Source organism: Macrobrachium rosenbergii, chromosome 11 (assembly GCF_040412425.1).
Source record: "Macrobrachium rosenbergii isolate ZJJX-2024 chromosome 11, ASM4041242v1, whole genome shotgun sequence".
NCBI classification, from domain to species: domain Eukaryota; kingdom Metazoa; phylum Arthropoda; class Malacostraca; order Decapoda; family Palaemonidae; genus Macrobrachium; species Macrobrachium rosenbergii.
This window is the reverse complement of record NC_089751.1, coordinates 50,382,897-50,398,293: the sequence shown is the minus strand read 5'-3', so window position 1 is coordinate 50,398,293 and position 15,397 is coordinate 50,382,897. Positions and strand designations below refer to the sequence as shown.

General features: G+C 34.9%; 1 protein-coding gene across 33 annotated transcripts in view; it reads right to left on the bottom strand.

The window, feature by feature from the left end:
• The window catches only part of LOC136843439 (phosphatidylinositol 4-phosphate 5-kinase type-1 alpha-like), a 350,658-nt gene that overhangs the window by 125,249 nt on the left and 210,012 nt on the right, over window positions 1–15,397 (bottom strand). For 21 of the 33 annotated variants that reach the window (XM_067111936.1, XM_067111944.1, XM_067111951.1 and 18 more), the window contains exons 9-14: window positions 13,632–13,766; window positions 13,253–13,333; window positions 12,438–12,616; window positions 11,891–12,023; window positions 10,257–10,344; window positions 2,158–2,220 (exon numbers count right to left, since the gene is read on the bottom strand). In XM_067111936.1, coding sequence (XP_066968037.1) covers window positions 2,158–2,220; window positions 10,257–10,344; window positions 11,891–12,023; window positions 12,438–12,616; window positions 13,253–13,333; window positions 13,632–13,766 — 679 coding nt within the window. The remainder of the gene's footprint in view (window positions 1–2,157; window positions 2,221–10,256; window positions 10,345–11,890; window positions 12,024–12,437; window positions 12,617–13,252; window positions 13,334–13,631; window positions 13,767–15,397) is intronic. The other 12 variants (XM_067111961.1, XM_067111957.1, XM_067111964.1 and 9 more) reach the window with 1 other exon arrangement.

The window sequence follows — 15,397 nt, the reverse complement described above, 5'->3', positions numbered from 1 at the left end:
TTCTACTAAGCATTACACACACTCTTGGTTTCACCACAAGTAAGCTTTACAGAAGCCCTTCTCCCTATACTATAACACAAGGACAGATTTGTTCACTTCTTTTTTTCGAGGTTTATGACATCCAATGTCTCTCGAAACCTCTCCAGCAGAGTTCCACTTCCTACAATTTCTAATCACTTCACATCTAGCTATTTTTGAGAAACTAAACTGTCCTCATTTCTTTGATTTTAACCTGTTTGTTTCCATGATGATACTTAGGTATATGTATTGCAAACTGCTATTTTAGTAAGCTTTGTGATCACAGCACAAGGGTTTAATTTGTATATTGCATTTTTCCCTTTTTCCCATATGTCCAAATATCAGTGAATATTAATTAATCAGATATTGTCCATTTCCAAAATCTGATTGTTAATAATCTTTCATAAACTGACTGAGATATTCAGAAAAACATGAAGATTTATACACATTCAACAAGTACATAAGAGAACATCCAAGTTCCCCCATAACTCACCCAAAAAAAGACCCGATAGTCAACACATTTTACAGATGCCTGCCATCTTTTATTGTAGCTGCACTAAAAAAAATCCTACAATGGACACCTTTAAATTTAATACTTAACTAGGAAAATAATGTTCTTTACAAATAAGTTCTTCCTACTCATAATCTTCATCACAGCTAGTGTTTACAGTACTATCATTAACTAATGCTGCCAACAGCATTCATCATTGATACCAATACTCAAGTTATTTTTTTACCTTTATTAGATCTATATTATTGCCAACAGCATTTCATCATCAATACTGATACCCATACTTGCAACGCATTGCTGAAATTTCCACCAAGACCTTAGTGCTATCATTATAATTGTTGCTTGAATGTTTTTCATAGAAAATTATCAGGGTATGGCAGAGAAAACAATCAATACAATGCACAGATAGTAGAGAATTTTACTGACACAAACTAATTACAGTAAAAACATGCAAAGCAGATCCACGATCTTTTTAAGAACATCTAAGAGACACTTTGTCATGACAGTCAAGAAGAAGAATATATAAACGTCTGACTAAATCAGTAGGAAGAAAATTAAAGAGCAAAATCTGTGAAATTATATGCATTATGAGCAGAGTAATAAAAAAAATGAATTATTAAAGAAAACATCTTTAGTAAAAAAGGAATAAACCAAAAAAATGTAATACAAATAAAGGAACTGCACTCCCATTTATGCGAAATGAGACCTAAATTAGAAATTCTACTTTTCAAGATGCAGCAGGACCTCTATTATAATCCACAGTACACCCATTGATATTTCTATTAGTATCCAATTAAAAATATGAAGAACACTACACCTAATGTTTACTAACATATCTCCTTGAGAAATTTAATTAACTTTAAACTGCTCCAGAATAGAGAATTAGCGAATCTCTACCGAGTTATTCGCCTAGATTTTCGAAAATGTCTGCAATTTTTATACCTTATATAATGAGTCCCTCAATTTTGTTTATAATTAGTTACCCCAGTATTTTCAAGATTTAGCATTTACTAACAGTAATATCCTGATTTTGCAAAAATTCAGTTAGAATGCCTTAAACAGAAAGTGACAGTTGATACACTAAGTCTAATATTCATACAAATCTTCAATTTTCTTGTCACTGCATTGAACCTAAGTGAAATGAGATCTGGCACCTCTCTGAACTTTAGCATCTATTTAAAACATAACTGACACAGTTAAATGATGCCTAAGAATGTCAAGATAAGTGTTCCTACCCACAAAGCAAGTCACCAATCATTCGATCAGCATGGTTTCTAACAAATCAGCAACTGTTCTTGCTTTCCTACAAAAATGTACTAATCATGTCAACTAAGATAAAACTCATATACAGTTAAGTTTGTTTACAAGAAAACTTGACACAAATGAAAAAGAAATTAAGCACAACAAATTGGAAGACAGACTTGAACATAAAACCAAAGGAACAAAAACAGAGGGAACCCAGGAGCAAATTATACAAAGGTTATCGTTCCCTAATGACTGTACACAATTGAAAACAGTGAGACTTGAGATGCAAATACAGGAAAGACAAAACGGACAAGATGACAAACAGAGAGAAAAACAGAAAAATGAGAAAAGAGAGGTAGGTGTCTGAGAGGAGGTCATCATACCTATGTAGCTGGAGACCAGATTGCGGAATTTGCGATGGCCGCCTTTGATTTCTGGAAGGTCCACTAGTGGCAAGAGACCAACCACCCAACCAACCAATGAACGGGAGTGAGCACAACAGAGAGGGCAAGCAGAACAACAGTGTATGTTAGTTAGAGGACACCTGCAGGCACCAGCGTAGTAGTAGTAGCAGCAGCATCAGCAGCAGCAGCAGCTTGATTAATGTCTTCTTGTTGTTGTAATGCTCTCGTTATTATAAGAGCTTTAAGGTAAAGCCAACCTCTGCCTCAGCAGGAGGTGCACATTTGCTACTAATAATTCTACCTACAAATAGAGGGACCCCTTGCAATCCAGAATGCATACCTAAACTTCAATTTCCAATGTGGTTCCTTCAATGCAGGCTGTGTTTGTTATCTGGGAGTACAAGTGAGCTAAAAGAGGTATGCCCATTACATTAAAATGTTTGAGTATCATTTGTATGAAATATAGACTGGCATATAAGTGTTATGATTATAGGCTTGCAAGTGTATATAATGAAGTGGAAGCAATTAAATATCAAACATGCAAAGCTATCAAATTTCATATGATAATCTGAGAGGTGAAAGCTTGTAACAATGAAAGAAGTGCATGTGTTATATATGTAATATTCTTCAATATGCATCAGTATTCTTACAGCACTTTGCTGCGTTTTGAAAGACTTAACACTTCATACTGAAAATTTTCCTTCCTGATAAATTCACTTAACTCACTTTCCAAAACAATTCAGAAAATTTGAAGAAGTTTTTCAAACATTTACCAATCTGATATAATCTTAACACTTATCTACACAGAAGAGTAATATTTCTTCACTAAGTCTGGCTGCAATAAGCACCCTTAAAGCCCACCAATGTAACAACTCCGTCTTGTGGTCAAGCCTCCGACACTCACTGCCAATTTCAATCAAATTTTGACTGAAAGCTTAAATACATCTAATTATTTCCTATTGTATACGGTCACATTATATGACAAGTGAAAACACAAAACTAAGTGAGTGAAGAAGGACAAGGAACCAGACATTTCAATACACAGGGGGCAGGGGACATTTAGGCCTGTTCTTACTCACGCTCAAACAATAAGGAACAAACAGGAACCAAATATGTGGGACAAAAACATAAAACAAAGCAGTGCAAGAAAATCCAAAGGCTAAACGTGAAACAGAGCCAATACGGTGAGAAACTGATGTTCTACAAATACGTCCCGAGCAACACGAAACTCAAGGAATGTAAGTAAATGACACTAATGTATATTTTCAAGCATCAGGCAATTCTTCAGAATTGATTATATCCTCCCTGGCAAGAACATAAGGAGAACCTTGATGGACCTTAGTTAATGAGCATCCAATGCTTGAAAATTTTCTAAACCAAACCATACATACAAAAAGCATGAGAAAGAAAAGGCCACAGTCAATTATCAGCAATGTTTTAAAAGCTTTGTAGATCATACTGAAATAAATCTAGCTGCATTGCTCACCTGAAATGACTAATAGCTTACCACGACAAGGAAATGCTTTAAAAAGAACACTTTGAGCTCAATATCACTGAATATAGCATATAACCATATAGTTTTTTCAAATATAACATGTGATTCAACTATCATTAAATCAATAATATACCATCCTGAAAGTTACTACTAATATCCCTCAAAATAAAACTCTTGGTACTGCACATTAAGAAAACACCTTGTATATTATCATTATTAATATTCTTATATAGTTATGAATATAAGGTAAAAATAATTAAACTTGCCCATAAAAACTGGCACTGAAACCTCAAGAGAATGCATAACCTCTTGAAAATGAATAAAATCATAACACTTTAGAAGTTTTGGTCATAATACACAAGAGATGAGTATATACAAAAATTTAAAAGTGAAATAATCAGGGTACTTGTAATTCATCTGCGTTCCACATTAAATCTTCATCAGTTGCAGCTTAAATCTGGATCTTACAGTGCAAAACAGAGCATTACATTTCACTGAAAACACAGCATGTGATATTGTGAGAATAACAACTGACAATAAAAGTGACCATCAAAGCTTTTAATAACAGAGCAATAAATCAGAGAGCACCGCAAAAAAGGTTACCAGTAAAACAACATTTACTTTGACGTGTGCAACATGGCAACATTGACCCCATCAAGATTAACAATAACTTCTTAAAATGTTTCAGTGGTTATGATTCATTTTCATGATGACAGATTTCCTTGGGTACCTTCATTTTCACTGTAGAGACCTTAATCATTATTAAAACGATTACTAATAGTAAATGTCATTCACACTAACACACACACACTTTACAGTAACTGACACTTTGGTCTAGCAACTAAATAATAAAATAGTACATAACATAACAAATGGAAGCTTTATTCAGGGCACTGGTTCAAGATAAGGAAACGTGAATTTAATAATGGTTCCTACATTATTAGTGACTTGGGGGAAAAGTTCCTAGAATTGATAATGAAAGATGAAATAGGCAAGCAGCAGTGAGGCTTAGTGGCAAAAGACTTCCTGTATACAAAAATTATCATCAATTTATTTCAGTGACACGTCTGAATGCAGAATTTGTCAATAAGTTTAGATTAAAACTCTATGCAAAAGTAGGACAAATATGGAAAAAAATTAACTCAAAATATCAGAAACGAGGATTCATCACCGAATTCATTAACTTCTTTAACAACAGGAAAAGACACATAACTCCCTTTTTGTTGGGATTTAAGTAACATTCCTAACCTAGCCTAGAACACTTTATTAAACCAAAACAACTTGAAAAACTTGGTTGCACAGCAGTGCAAACAGCTCTGCATATTTTAATACAATTTCTTTCAAAATGAAAGCAAACAGATACAGCGTAGTCACATATAAAATGCTTTCCCAGGTTTTTCATGTGCAATTCCACTCATACCCAAGGCATGTATCTTATTGCCAGAATGATGACTCAAAATATCTTTGGTTTAAGCATGTAATACTATCTGCACCCATGATCATGATCATTCAGCCTTACAGCATCCTTTTCTTTTATAGAGTCGAGTTTCTTTTGTATATGAAGTCCAATGATTTCTCTTAATTCATCTCTTGTGATTTCTCTGAAACACCATATGGTCCTGGACCTTATCTCTGTTACAATAACCAAACATTTACTATCAGCAGTATTCAGAACCACCAACAATTTTGAACTACGAACTATTCCCATGCAAATGGGCAATGAGCGATCTACATACGCGATCAACATTATCAAATAATTTTGCACACATTGCACTATACATTAAATAAATATTGATATTAATCCCTTTACCATTAGTTAACAGCTCATGATTAGTAATATTTCAGTCATATAAGGTGGTACCTCTAACAGCACAGAACACTGGTGAAGGTACTAAAAGTTCCTTTACAGCACCCCTTCATCCCCAGGATGCAATGCTTTCTGCCTTTCATGTTTTTGTTTGCTTACTTCTGTTCTGTCTTCTTTACTTCACTGAATCTTTAAGGTGTGCCAGTTTCCATGCTAAGAAAATCTGTAACTGTGACTAGCAGTCTTGTTGCACTAACTGATAATAATCAAAGATGGACAGTTTCAACTTAATCCACCTCACAAAGGGTGAACTGATTTTTCATAGATTGGTTTGCAATTTCTCATTACCATCTCTATTTGCCAAACTGTGAACCATATTTGCTTGATTTCATATGCTTTACCCAAATTGTGAACAACTCTGATGCTTTATACTAAACAATTTCAGTTTATCTTCATAATGCTTATTTACATGAATCATTATATCTAGTAGATCATTCATCATATGTAGATGATAATTTCTACAAACTAGACAGTTCTTTTTGGAACACACAGCCTTACCAAGTCAACGTGAAAAGAGTTGTGCTAAATCAAGTGTTTCAAGTTATCATGGAATAAAGTTTAATATCTGAATGCCACTGAGGACACATCTACTTTCTCAGTTCTTGATTTTAAATATGTCAGATAAGAATCCTCTAACTTAGTACTACACCCTACTATACTCTACTTTTAACAAAACCATTATAGTGGCTGGTATAGTAACTTTTAATTAAGTAGAAAAACTTGCCTACCTGAATCCAAAGGTATCTCCTAAGTCTTTGAACAAACCCTTATAAAATATAAAGTGCTACAGAGGACTGCCTTATTTGCACAATTGTCAATTAATACTGTAAATGTGGTGATAAAAATTCATTCAGTAACAAGTAATTTTGCATTCTGATACCAATAACAAACTACAGCATGATAAAGTTGCAAAAGGAATTCAGAGAAACGCAAAACTTCAGTGTTCAACTTCTTTCCAAACCATGATTTATTAATCAATTTTTATGAAAACTTATAACTATAAACCAAAAGACTGAAATTAGTTGCTAAATATCTTACTACCATTATCAACAAAAATCGATATCAAATGGAATATGGTGTGGCTCTTCTTTCAGATATTACAATATTAATGAGAGTGGAAAGAAGTTCCTGAGACTAATGAAAGTCTGAAAATGTTCGTGAGAAGAGGACAAAGTGAACATCTGGAAATTGCAAGTTATGAAACCATAAATATGTATGGATGATAGAATAATAAAGTATAAATGGCTGGCTCAAGAAAAAGTTGGATGCACGAAGGTACTCTTGAGCCTGCACTACTAAATGGGAGTAAACTGTGACTCCCGAATGGAAATAAAAAAGGTGGAATCTGTCAAGATGGCCTATTCACATATTATATGTGGAGTAAAAATGGTGAAAGGGTTAGAAATTCATATATGACAGAAAAAAAGAGGTATATAAAAAGGTTAGCAACATAGATGGAAAAATGTATCTGAGTACTGAGGTGCATTTGGTGGAATGGAAGAGGGCAGATATATTTACACAAGAAGAGGACGGGGGAGGCTATATGGCAGGCAGCAAGGGCAAGTTGATCAATTGGAAAGAATGTAATAAGAATTTCAAGGCAAAAAGAAAAATAGAGAAAAATATTCATGATAACAAGGGGCTGGAGAAATATGGAAAGATGAATAAGAACAAAGTAAATACAGGATGTACATGAAATCAAAGTTAAAAAGTGACAGTGGAACAACAGAGGCAGTGTTTTGAAAATCTTCAAAAAAAGTGAATAAATAAATATTGGAGATGGTGGCATGGTGAGGCACCAACAGAAAATACAACTGCTCAAGAAGTTAAAAGGGCTCTCAAGAAGTAAAATGGAAAAGCCCAAGGGCCACCAACAATAACCAATTTGCTAAATGTAGCTGGACATCCAGTCTTTGTTAAACTGACCAAGATACATGAAAGGGAAGAGAAGCAGGGTTGCACTGCAATGTGAAAATTATAAAGTAAAACTGCTTGAGCAAGTTATGAATATGAAAATATTTGATGAGGTGCTGCAGTAAGGCAGAGAAAAATGGTTAAAATCAATAACTGTCTGCTTGGCTTCATGCCAGAGAGGTCGATAACATAAGGCAGTCTATTGTACTGAAGCAACTACAGGAAGAGTAACATGCAAAGGGGTAGTGATTATACCAGACATTTGTGTATGTTGAGGAGGTATTTGGCAAGAAAAATGATTAAGTAGGAACCATGCACTTAGAGGGCGTTGGTGAAACTCATCGAGCCTTTGATGTTACTCTACAATAACACTGGAGTGATGATAGCAGCAGGTGCATTGGAATAATCTGAAATAAATGTTGGTGTCCATAAAGGATTAGTGCCAAGCACTTTCCTGTTTAACATAGTAATGGAAGAAGCTGCAAACAATAAAGAAAGGAAGCCCCTGGGCGCTGTTATATGCAAATGACTGTGTTAATGGCAGAATCAAAGGAAGAAATCACAGAAATATTTAGCAGATGAAAGTGAGGAATGGAGAGTACAGGATTGAAAATTACCAATAAAAAAACTGACAGCAACTGGAAAGGGTGCAAAGGAAAGAATACAATTAGGAAAGTTATTGATGGTTATATGGTATGGAAATGGAAGGGAGAGAAGTGGAGAAGAGGCACAATATTTTGAATACCTTTTTAAACCACTGGACAGTGAACATGAGACAGAGTCCATTAAGAAAAAAAAGCAGCAACAGCCTGGCTGAAGCAAAAGAGATTGCTAAACTACTGGTAAATAAAAACATCCCATTAAGAAAAAGAGCAAAGACTTATGATGAGTGCAAACACCCTAAAACTATGCTGGAGAAACGAGAGCACTGACAAAGAAAAACTGTACCAACTCCCTATTACTTGATGCACTTAAGAATGCTCCTCACTCTAAAACTGAGAATAGTTTCAAAGGGTGCACCCATAAAATGCTATTTATTGCCAGAATGCGGTGGGAAAATTGTATTAAGAACTACGAAGTGTGAGATGTGATATCCAGCAGCTGAAAAATAGACCAAGATCTCAGAGAGCAATGTGTTTATGCTATGTGATGAGATGGGATGGGGAACAGTTAGAAACGCTGTGGATGCGAAGTAGCAAGATGCAGACCTATAGTGATGAACCCTCAAGTAAAAGAGATGTCAAGCAGAAGTTATGTTGTATGGAAGAGTAGGAAGGATTTTTTTTCATGTTTAACTCCATAAAGGGAAAAGTTGAAGTTCAAACACTGATGATGGTTAGTGAAAAGATGACAATAGAGGATTAATGGAATTAATACCATTTTCAAAAAACTAAGTGTTGCGAAAACTTTGATCTTCATACAGCCAGTAAGAGGCATGAGAATTATAAAAAGATACCAACCTACTGAGCAACATACTTCATTTATGTGACTTGGTAAACAAACCTCAATTGTGCAAATATGGCACTCTGCAAATATTCATCCCCAAGAACATTATATCAATTTATAACTTTTCTATAACTAACAAACAACTACAAAGCACAATGCTTGAAATTTATGAAATATGCTTCAACTACATTTAAAGGTTGACCATCATCTGCAATTAACATAATGTTGTATCCTTAGTGAGTCTTGAAAATTTTATCATGCTTCTATGATTATATACATAATGCATATAGTACTCTAAAAAGTAAGTGTTGATTTTACCCATGAATTACATTTACATAAGGCATATTTACAGATGCACAGAAAATTTTTTTCCAGTTAATATTCATCTCATTAAACATTCAAGAGCCTACAACATATTACCATTCCCAAGAAATAGCTAACCGAACAATATTGTGCAAATAGCCACTAATGCAGCTTTTACTCATCAAATGGAAAAAGATTTGAAAGTTTCATTGGAAAAATATGCCAGAAGTGTACAAAACACACTTCACAAGAGCGACTTTTCATTTTGTAAGTGAAGAAACTGAAAATTCTCCCTCATCAAAATGCAACTTTTAAATTCAAGTACTGTATTTAAATACAGTATATTACTGAACATGAATACTGTATACCTTTAGGCTATGGACAAAAGCTATCATACTATACATAAGCATTATATACTCGTGACATAAAACTGAGTATCACCTATCAATAATTTCAGTAAAATTCAAATCTCATATCAATAATCTTTGCACAACAGTGGAAACAGGGTTCATACTTCTTACTTTCCACATTAATGGAAACAACAAGCAATAAACCATGTATTGTAACAAGTGCAACAACATTAGTAACATATTTCACTTATATGAATGCAATGTACAGTATATGATGGTGCAATATAATTTATCACTTTTCCCTGTATAGCTTGCCATAGTTTCCACACTGCTGTGAATGCAAAGGCAACCTAACAATGTGCAAATAAAATTAAGGAAAACAGAAAAAAATGTCTGTTTACCATATATCACAATAAATTAATTAGGCACTGCACCTTTTTGTATAAAATATGCAGGAAAAAATTCTGTATGTACAAAATGGTGGAAGACTTGAGTTTGCCCACATATCAGCCTAATAAAAATAAACACAAAGAAGCATATAGAGAAAGTGCCAAGTGTGTGTATGCATATACCCATTTGTGAAAAATAAAAAAAAATGCTGAATTGAAATTTAAATTCATACCAATAAATTCCAAAATTGTATGCTTGCACTCAATATTTGATTCACACATCAAAGTACAACAATACACTTTACAAAACTTACGTGATGGAATTTTCTTGAATACCGTTGTTTCCATAAATTTACGAAATCTCTCAGCATAAAAGTTCGGCCGGTGTACTGAAATGGTATCCTGAAAGAAGGGTAACATGAGGATAAACTGCCTTTCGTATAATCAGACGCTTGTAAGTGAGATAAACAGAACTGAAATAACGCTGCCATAAACTATTTATTCAGAATCAAAATCTATAGCCCAATAAAATACTATTGTGCCTAGATTTCCATAACGAACATCACTTAGTTTAATCAAATGGAAACAAAACAAGTACAACAACAGTAAAACCTAAAGTTCAGTTTCACTGGTTGTAAACATTAACTCTTTATCAGTTCACTAATCACTGGGACCAGGAATAGTGCAGTATGCCAAAGTGGTCTTTACTCTTTTCAGGCATAAATCTGGCTTTCAAAAGATTGATTCACTACAGTACAATTCTGTGATAATTTGCCTGGAACACATAAGTGTCGTCTACCCCTTTCATTCATCTTCTGAATAATAATAATAATAATAATAATAATAATAATAATAATAATAATAATAATAATAATAATAATAACTGGTGATCATTCCTTTCACATAATTTCAAATTTGTTCCGTACACTGGAAAATCTCACTCCTGAAGGCATTATCTAGCTCAACCACTCAGACTAAAGTAAAAGAAGGAACAAACCAGCTCCTAGGATGATGAATGAATCAGGGAAATAATAATACAAAGAACTCCAAACCTTGCAATAGCTGAACAGAAACTGCTAAAGTCAATATACCTGGGTTGCCAACAACGATAGAGAAAGAGAGAGAAATTTTTCTTCTGGGTCAGCTCAATGCATGAGTGAATGAATTAAGAGCTGCATCCAACTCCACTATTTATAGAGTACCAGCAAGTTATGCTGTCTAGCATATCTCCTCCTCACATCACCTTAGTCAGTTTCGGATGAATAAGGTGTTTAGTTTTGAAATAGTAAATTCTTTATTTCGTCCTAAACCTTTTCTCTAGAGCTCTGTGTTACAATGGTATTCCTGTAGTTTTTTCATAAATATGTCAGTAACTGTTTCAACAGACTGAGAGTTGTTTCAGTAGACTGAGAGCCGCTCCTTTCAAAAGGCCACACAACATCTGCCTGGCCACTTTGGCATATATTTCCTCTGTGAAGCAATCCTAGAACTTGGGGGGTTTGAAGACTGTCTCTCCATGAAACTTTGTTCTTTGGATTTTTTATTCCACTTTTTTCATTTTTTATTCAAAATTTTACCTTCATGAGGCCTTACTTTGATAGTTGTAATAGCCTTTCATATTGAAAAATCAACTAAAGCTTTGGTCTGAAAGAAAAATTGAGCCTGAAGGTGAAAACAAAGCATATTTTTCCCTTAAATCCCGAGCAATGGAACACCCAGCCATGCAACCTATTTTCACTCACCACTGCTTGTGGCAGGAACCATCCTTTCATATCCAAATTTCTTGAAGGTTAAGATAAACCAAGTACTGGACCACCATTGCAAAAAAAATATGATAGATACTACAGTACAATCTCACACAAGCTTACAGATGCTACTTGCAACAGGCATACATCATGTAACTGTCAGACAAACTCGTAACTGTTACTGTGTACAGTAAAACACTCACCCCGTCATGGATCATAGACTTAAAAGTGTGTTCCAATTTCTTCTTCAGCCTATAACTCTGAAGAATATCTATAATACCTAGGAATAGTAACAATCTTTCCCCTTTTGCATTTCTTGCAGGAATGCCACCAGGCCTGTCAAATAAGAAAATAATTACAAATCAACCTATAAAAGACTTTGTGAACACTCTTTTAGAGACAGTATATTCCCATCTGAAATATATTAAAGGAAACAATTTAGTGCTAGATATCTAATTTCACTAAAGCATAACTAAATTCAACCTAAAATATTCTAGAATATAAAACTTGGGTGGTAGTTTCACATCATCCCAACATTTTGCCTCATTACATGACTAACATTATTATAGACTGTTTGTCCTAGAAAAAATTATACTACTAACAACATTCAAATTTTTGTAAATTACACAATTGCATATTGAAAAGCAACTACAGAGTGACAGTTGCAGATTCTACATATTATGAGCAACCTTAAAAACACATCAGTGCAATAACTGAAAGGCAAAACTGCAATTGAAAAACAATACTTACGGAACGTGATCTTCCTCGTCAATCGGATCGGAATCAGCCTGTATAGACTCCATTGCTGTTGAATGTGCCACTAGCTTGTGTCTATTAATGGATCGGGAACGAATGAGGCCTTCTGCACCACTGCTGCCTCCTTCATCTGCTCCACCTTCACCACCATTCAGTTTTTTCTCCTTGTCCTGCTGTTTTATTTATTCCAGAATATCAGACAAGATTATTAACAAAAAAGGGTTTTATGTATGCCCTATCACCCCCACAATTATTATCATTATTCAGAACAAGAACCCTGTTCATATGGAACAAGCCCACAGGACCCAGTGACTTGAAATTCAAGCTTCCAAAGAATATGGTGTTCATCTGAAAGACGTAACAGGCGGTAATAGGAAATATAGAAAGAAGAGACCAGTTTTTAGAAAAGAAGCAAATAAATAGATAACAATGTAAGCAAATTATTAAAATACAAGGAGAATTGTTTAGGCAAATAATGTGTTGAATCTTTGCTTGAACTTTTGAAGTTCCAATTGCATACCGTCCTCAGGGAGACTGTTCCACAGTCAAATCCAAAATATGCCAAATCTACTAATTCTAATCAAATATGATGAGCGCTCAAAGAACTGTTAAACACTTAATCAGGTATATTAGTCAATGAGGCACTGTGATAAAAATTTACATTTAGAAGGACTAAATAATCTGAAAGACTGTCAACTTTATCATTTTAATCTTAAATTCATATTATTTCACTAATTTGTGTCCTGTATTATTGGACAATGCTACATCCTAATATTAAATATTTGGGAAGGATGTCTAATTCAACTTACTGCCTTTTGTTTGGCCGCCAAATCAAGGTTATGGATACCAACTAAAAGTGAGTAATCCATGATTTTGAAGGACGTTAAAACCTGGAACAGAAATTGCGCAAAATTAAAAAATCACAAAATTTCCCTGGTTAAAATTGACAAAAAACAAAACTATTCACTTCAAAAATTGCTTGCACATTAGAGAAAAATAACATCAAGAAGAATACATTACTGTATTGTTAATAAATATTTTAACTCACATTCACCATCCTGAAAGGTTTGTTCTTAATATATTTATTATATGCCCAACTTCATAAAGTGAAAAGCCAGTGTAAAATCATTTATGATGATTTCAAATTATCTCTGCTAATGCACCACTATAATTAGAAGACCTACTTACCCGACAATCTCTAGTGATTGTTGTAATAAGAGCTTTATATGTCTCTGCCTCCAACAAAATACCCTCTGGATGATGCTCCATAAAATCTAAATCTTTAAACGTTGGAGAGTCTTTGCATCGTTCATATTTGTTTGCCTGCAAGGAATGAAAATGCATGAAAAATATCCTACTACAAACTGAACTTTTCTCAATGTTGTAATTACATGTATCATACCGTGACTCATTTCATACTTCCTCCAGTTTTGTTTCTTATAAACAGGAGCAATGCTCATCCACACTGAAATATGTTTCCTCTCATTTCCAAATACTGTATGTTAGCATTAAGACTATATTTAGAAATGGAAACAAGGCAGTCCCTGGTCATTGGCGGGCTTAGTTATCAGTGATCCGGTTTAATGGCGCTGGTTAGCAATGAAAATCAGTGATTTTCGGTGCCAATATGTACCAATTTCCACTTATCGGCGCCGATAATCAGGTACTGGCGCCAATACATACCTAACAGAGGCACTGATCTCCGGTTATCGGTGCCGATAAGCACTGAAAATTGCAGATTTTCCGTTAACGGCAATTTTCGCTTATTGTCACGCCACCGGAACGGAACCCCCGCCAATAACTGGGAACCGCCTGTAAACTGTCATTGCAAGGTTAAATTTTCAGCACAATTAAACATTAACACCTGATTTCAGAAATGCAAGAGACCTAGCTGAGTTTTATTACATAAGCAATTTTTTGGGGGTAATCTGCATTTTTCCTTAAATATACAAACCTGATAAACAGCACTGTACAGTATTTGTACTAAGAGTATCCTTCAACAACATTTGGCTGAGTTACTAAAGCTTGTTAACTGACTGAAGCTTGTTAACGAGATCGTGGCAGGTGCATACATGCTGCGAGTTGGGGAAAACCCTAGCAACACAACTGACTGAATCCTCACATTTGATCTAGTTACACAGTTTGAAGCAATAAGGTAAAAATACTTTGGGTTTGTACATCCAGGATAAATGTAAATTACTTGTAAAATCTGTCATTTTCCCATGAGAGTGCCAAACTTTGTTTTTTTGTATTAAAGACTAAATTCCAAGGAATGAGATCTGCCTATAGGAGTTAATTAGCACTGTTACAAAATCTAGAACATGAGGTCATGAACCTCTGACATGTTCCAAACATTCCATGTCTGACGGTACGCGATGAGACTGATGGAATGGTCCTTCAACTGGAAATCCCATCTTCCCAATCATGTTTATGAGGAGGAAAAGACTGACATCTGCTTCCTCCTATACAGCCTAGCGAATGAAAAGAGAAACTGACAAGGCCCTGTACCAGAGTTTGGGTTCTAACACTGAACTTTACATTTGAAAACACTCAAGGGAACTCCTTCCTCTAATGTACGGGGGCAGCCATTACCAATCACTCTGGGGATGAAGAAAGGGTTGACAACCATGGCCCCCTCCCCAAGCACCAAGCACTCTGGGGATGAAGAAAGGGTCGACAACCATGGCCCCCTCCCCAAGCACCAAGCACTCTGGGGATGAAGAAAGGGTCGACAACCATGGCCCCCTCCCCAAGCAAAGTTAAAAAAAAAAAAAAAAAGGTCTAGTCAGGACAGCACATATACAAGTTGGACTGTTAACATTTAGGAAGGCTAAAGTATATTTTTATCAAAGTAGCATCTTGGGTAGCCAAACAACAGCTCTACAAGCCACCACAGGAACCTGGGAGAAGAGGTCAGGAACTTACAAAAGTCCATATGTGCAATGAATTAACGG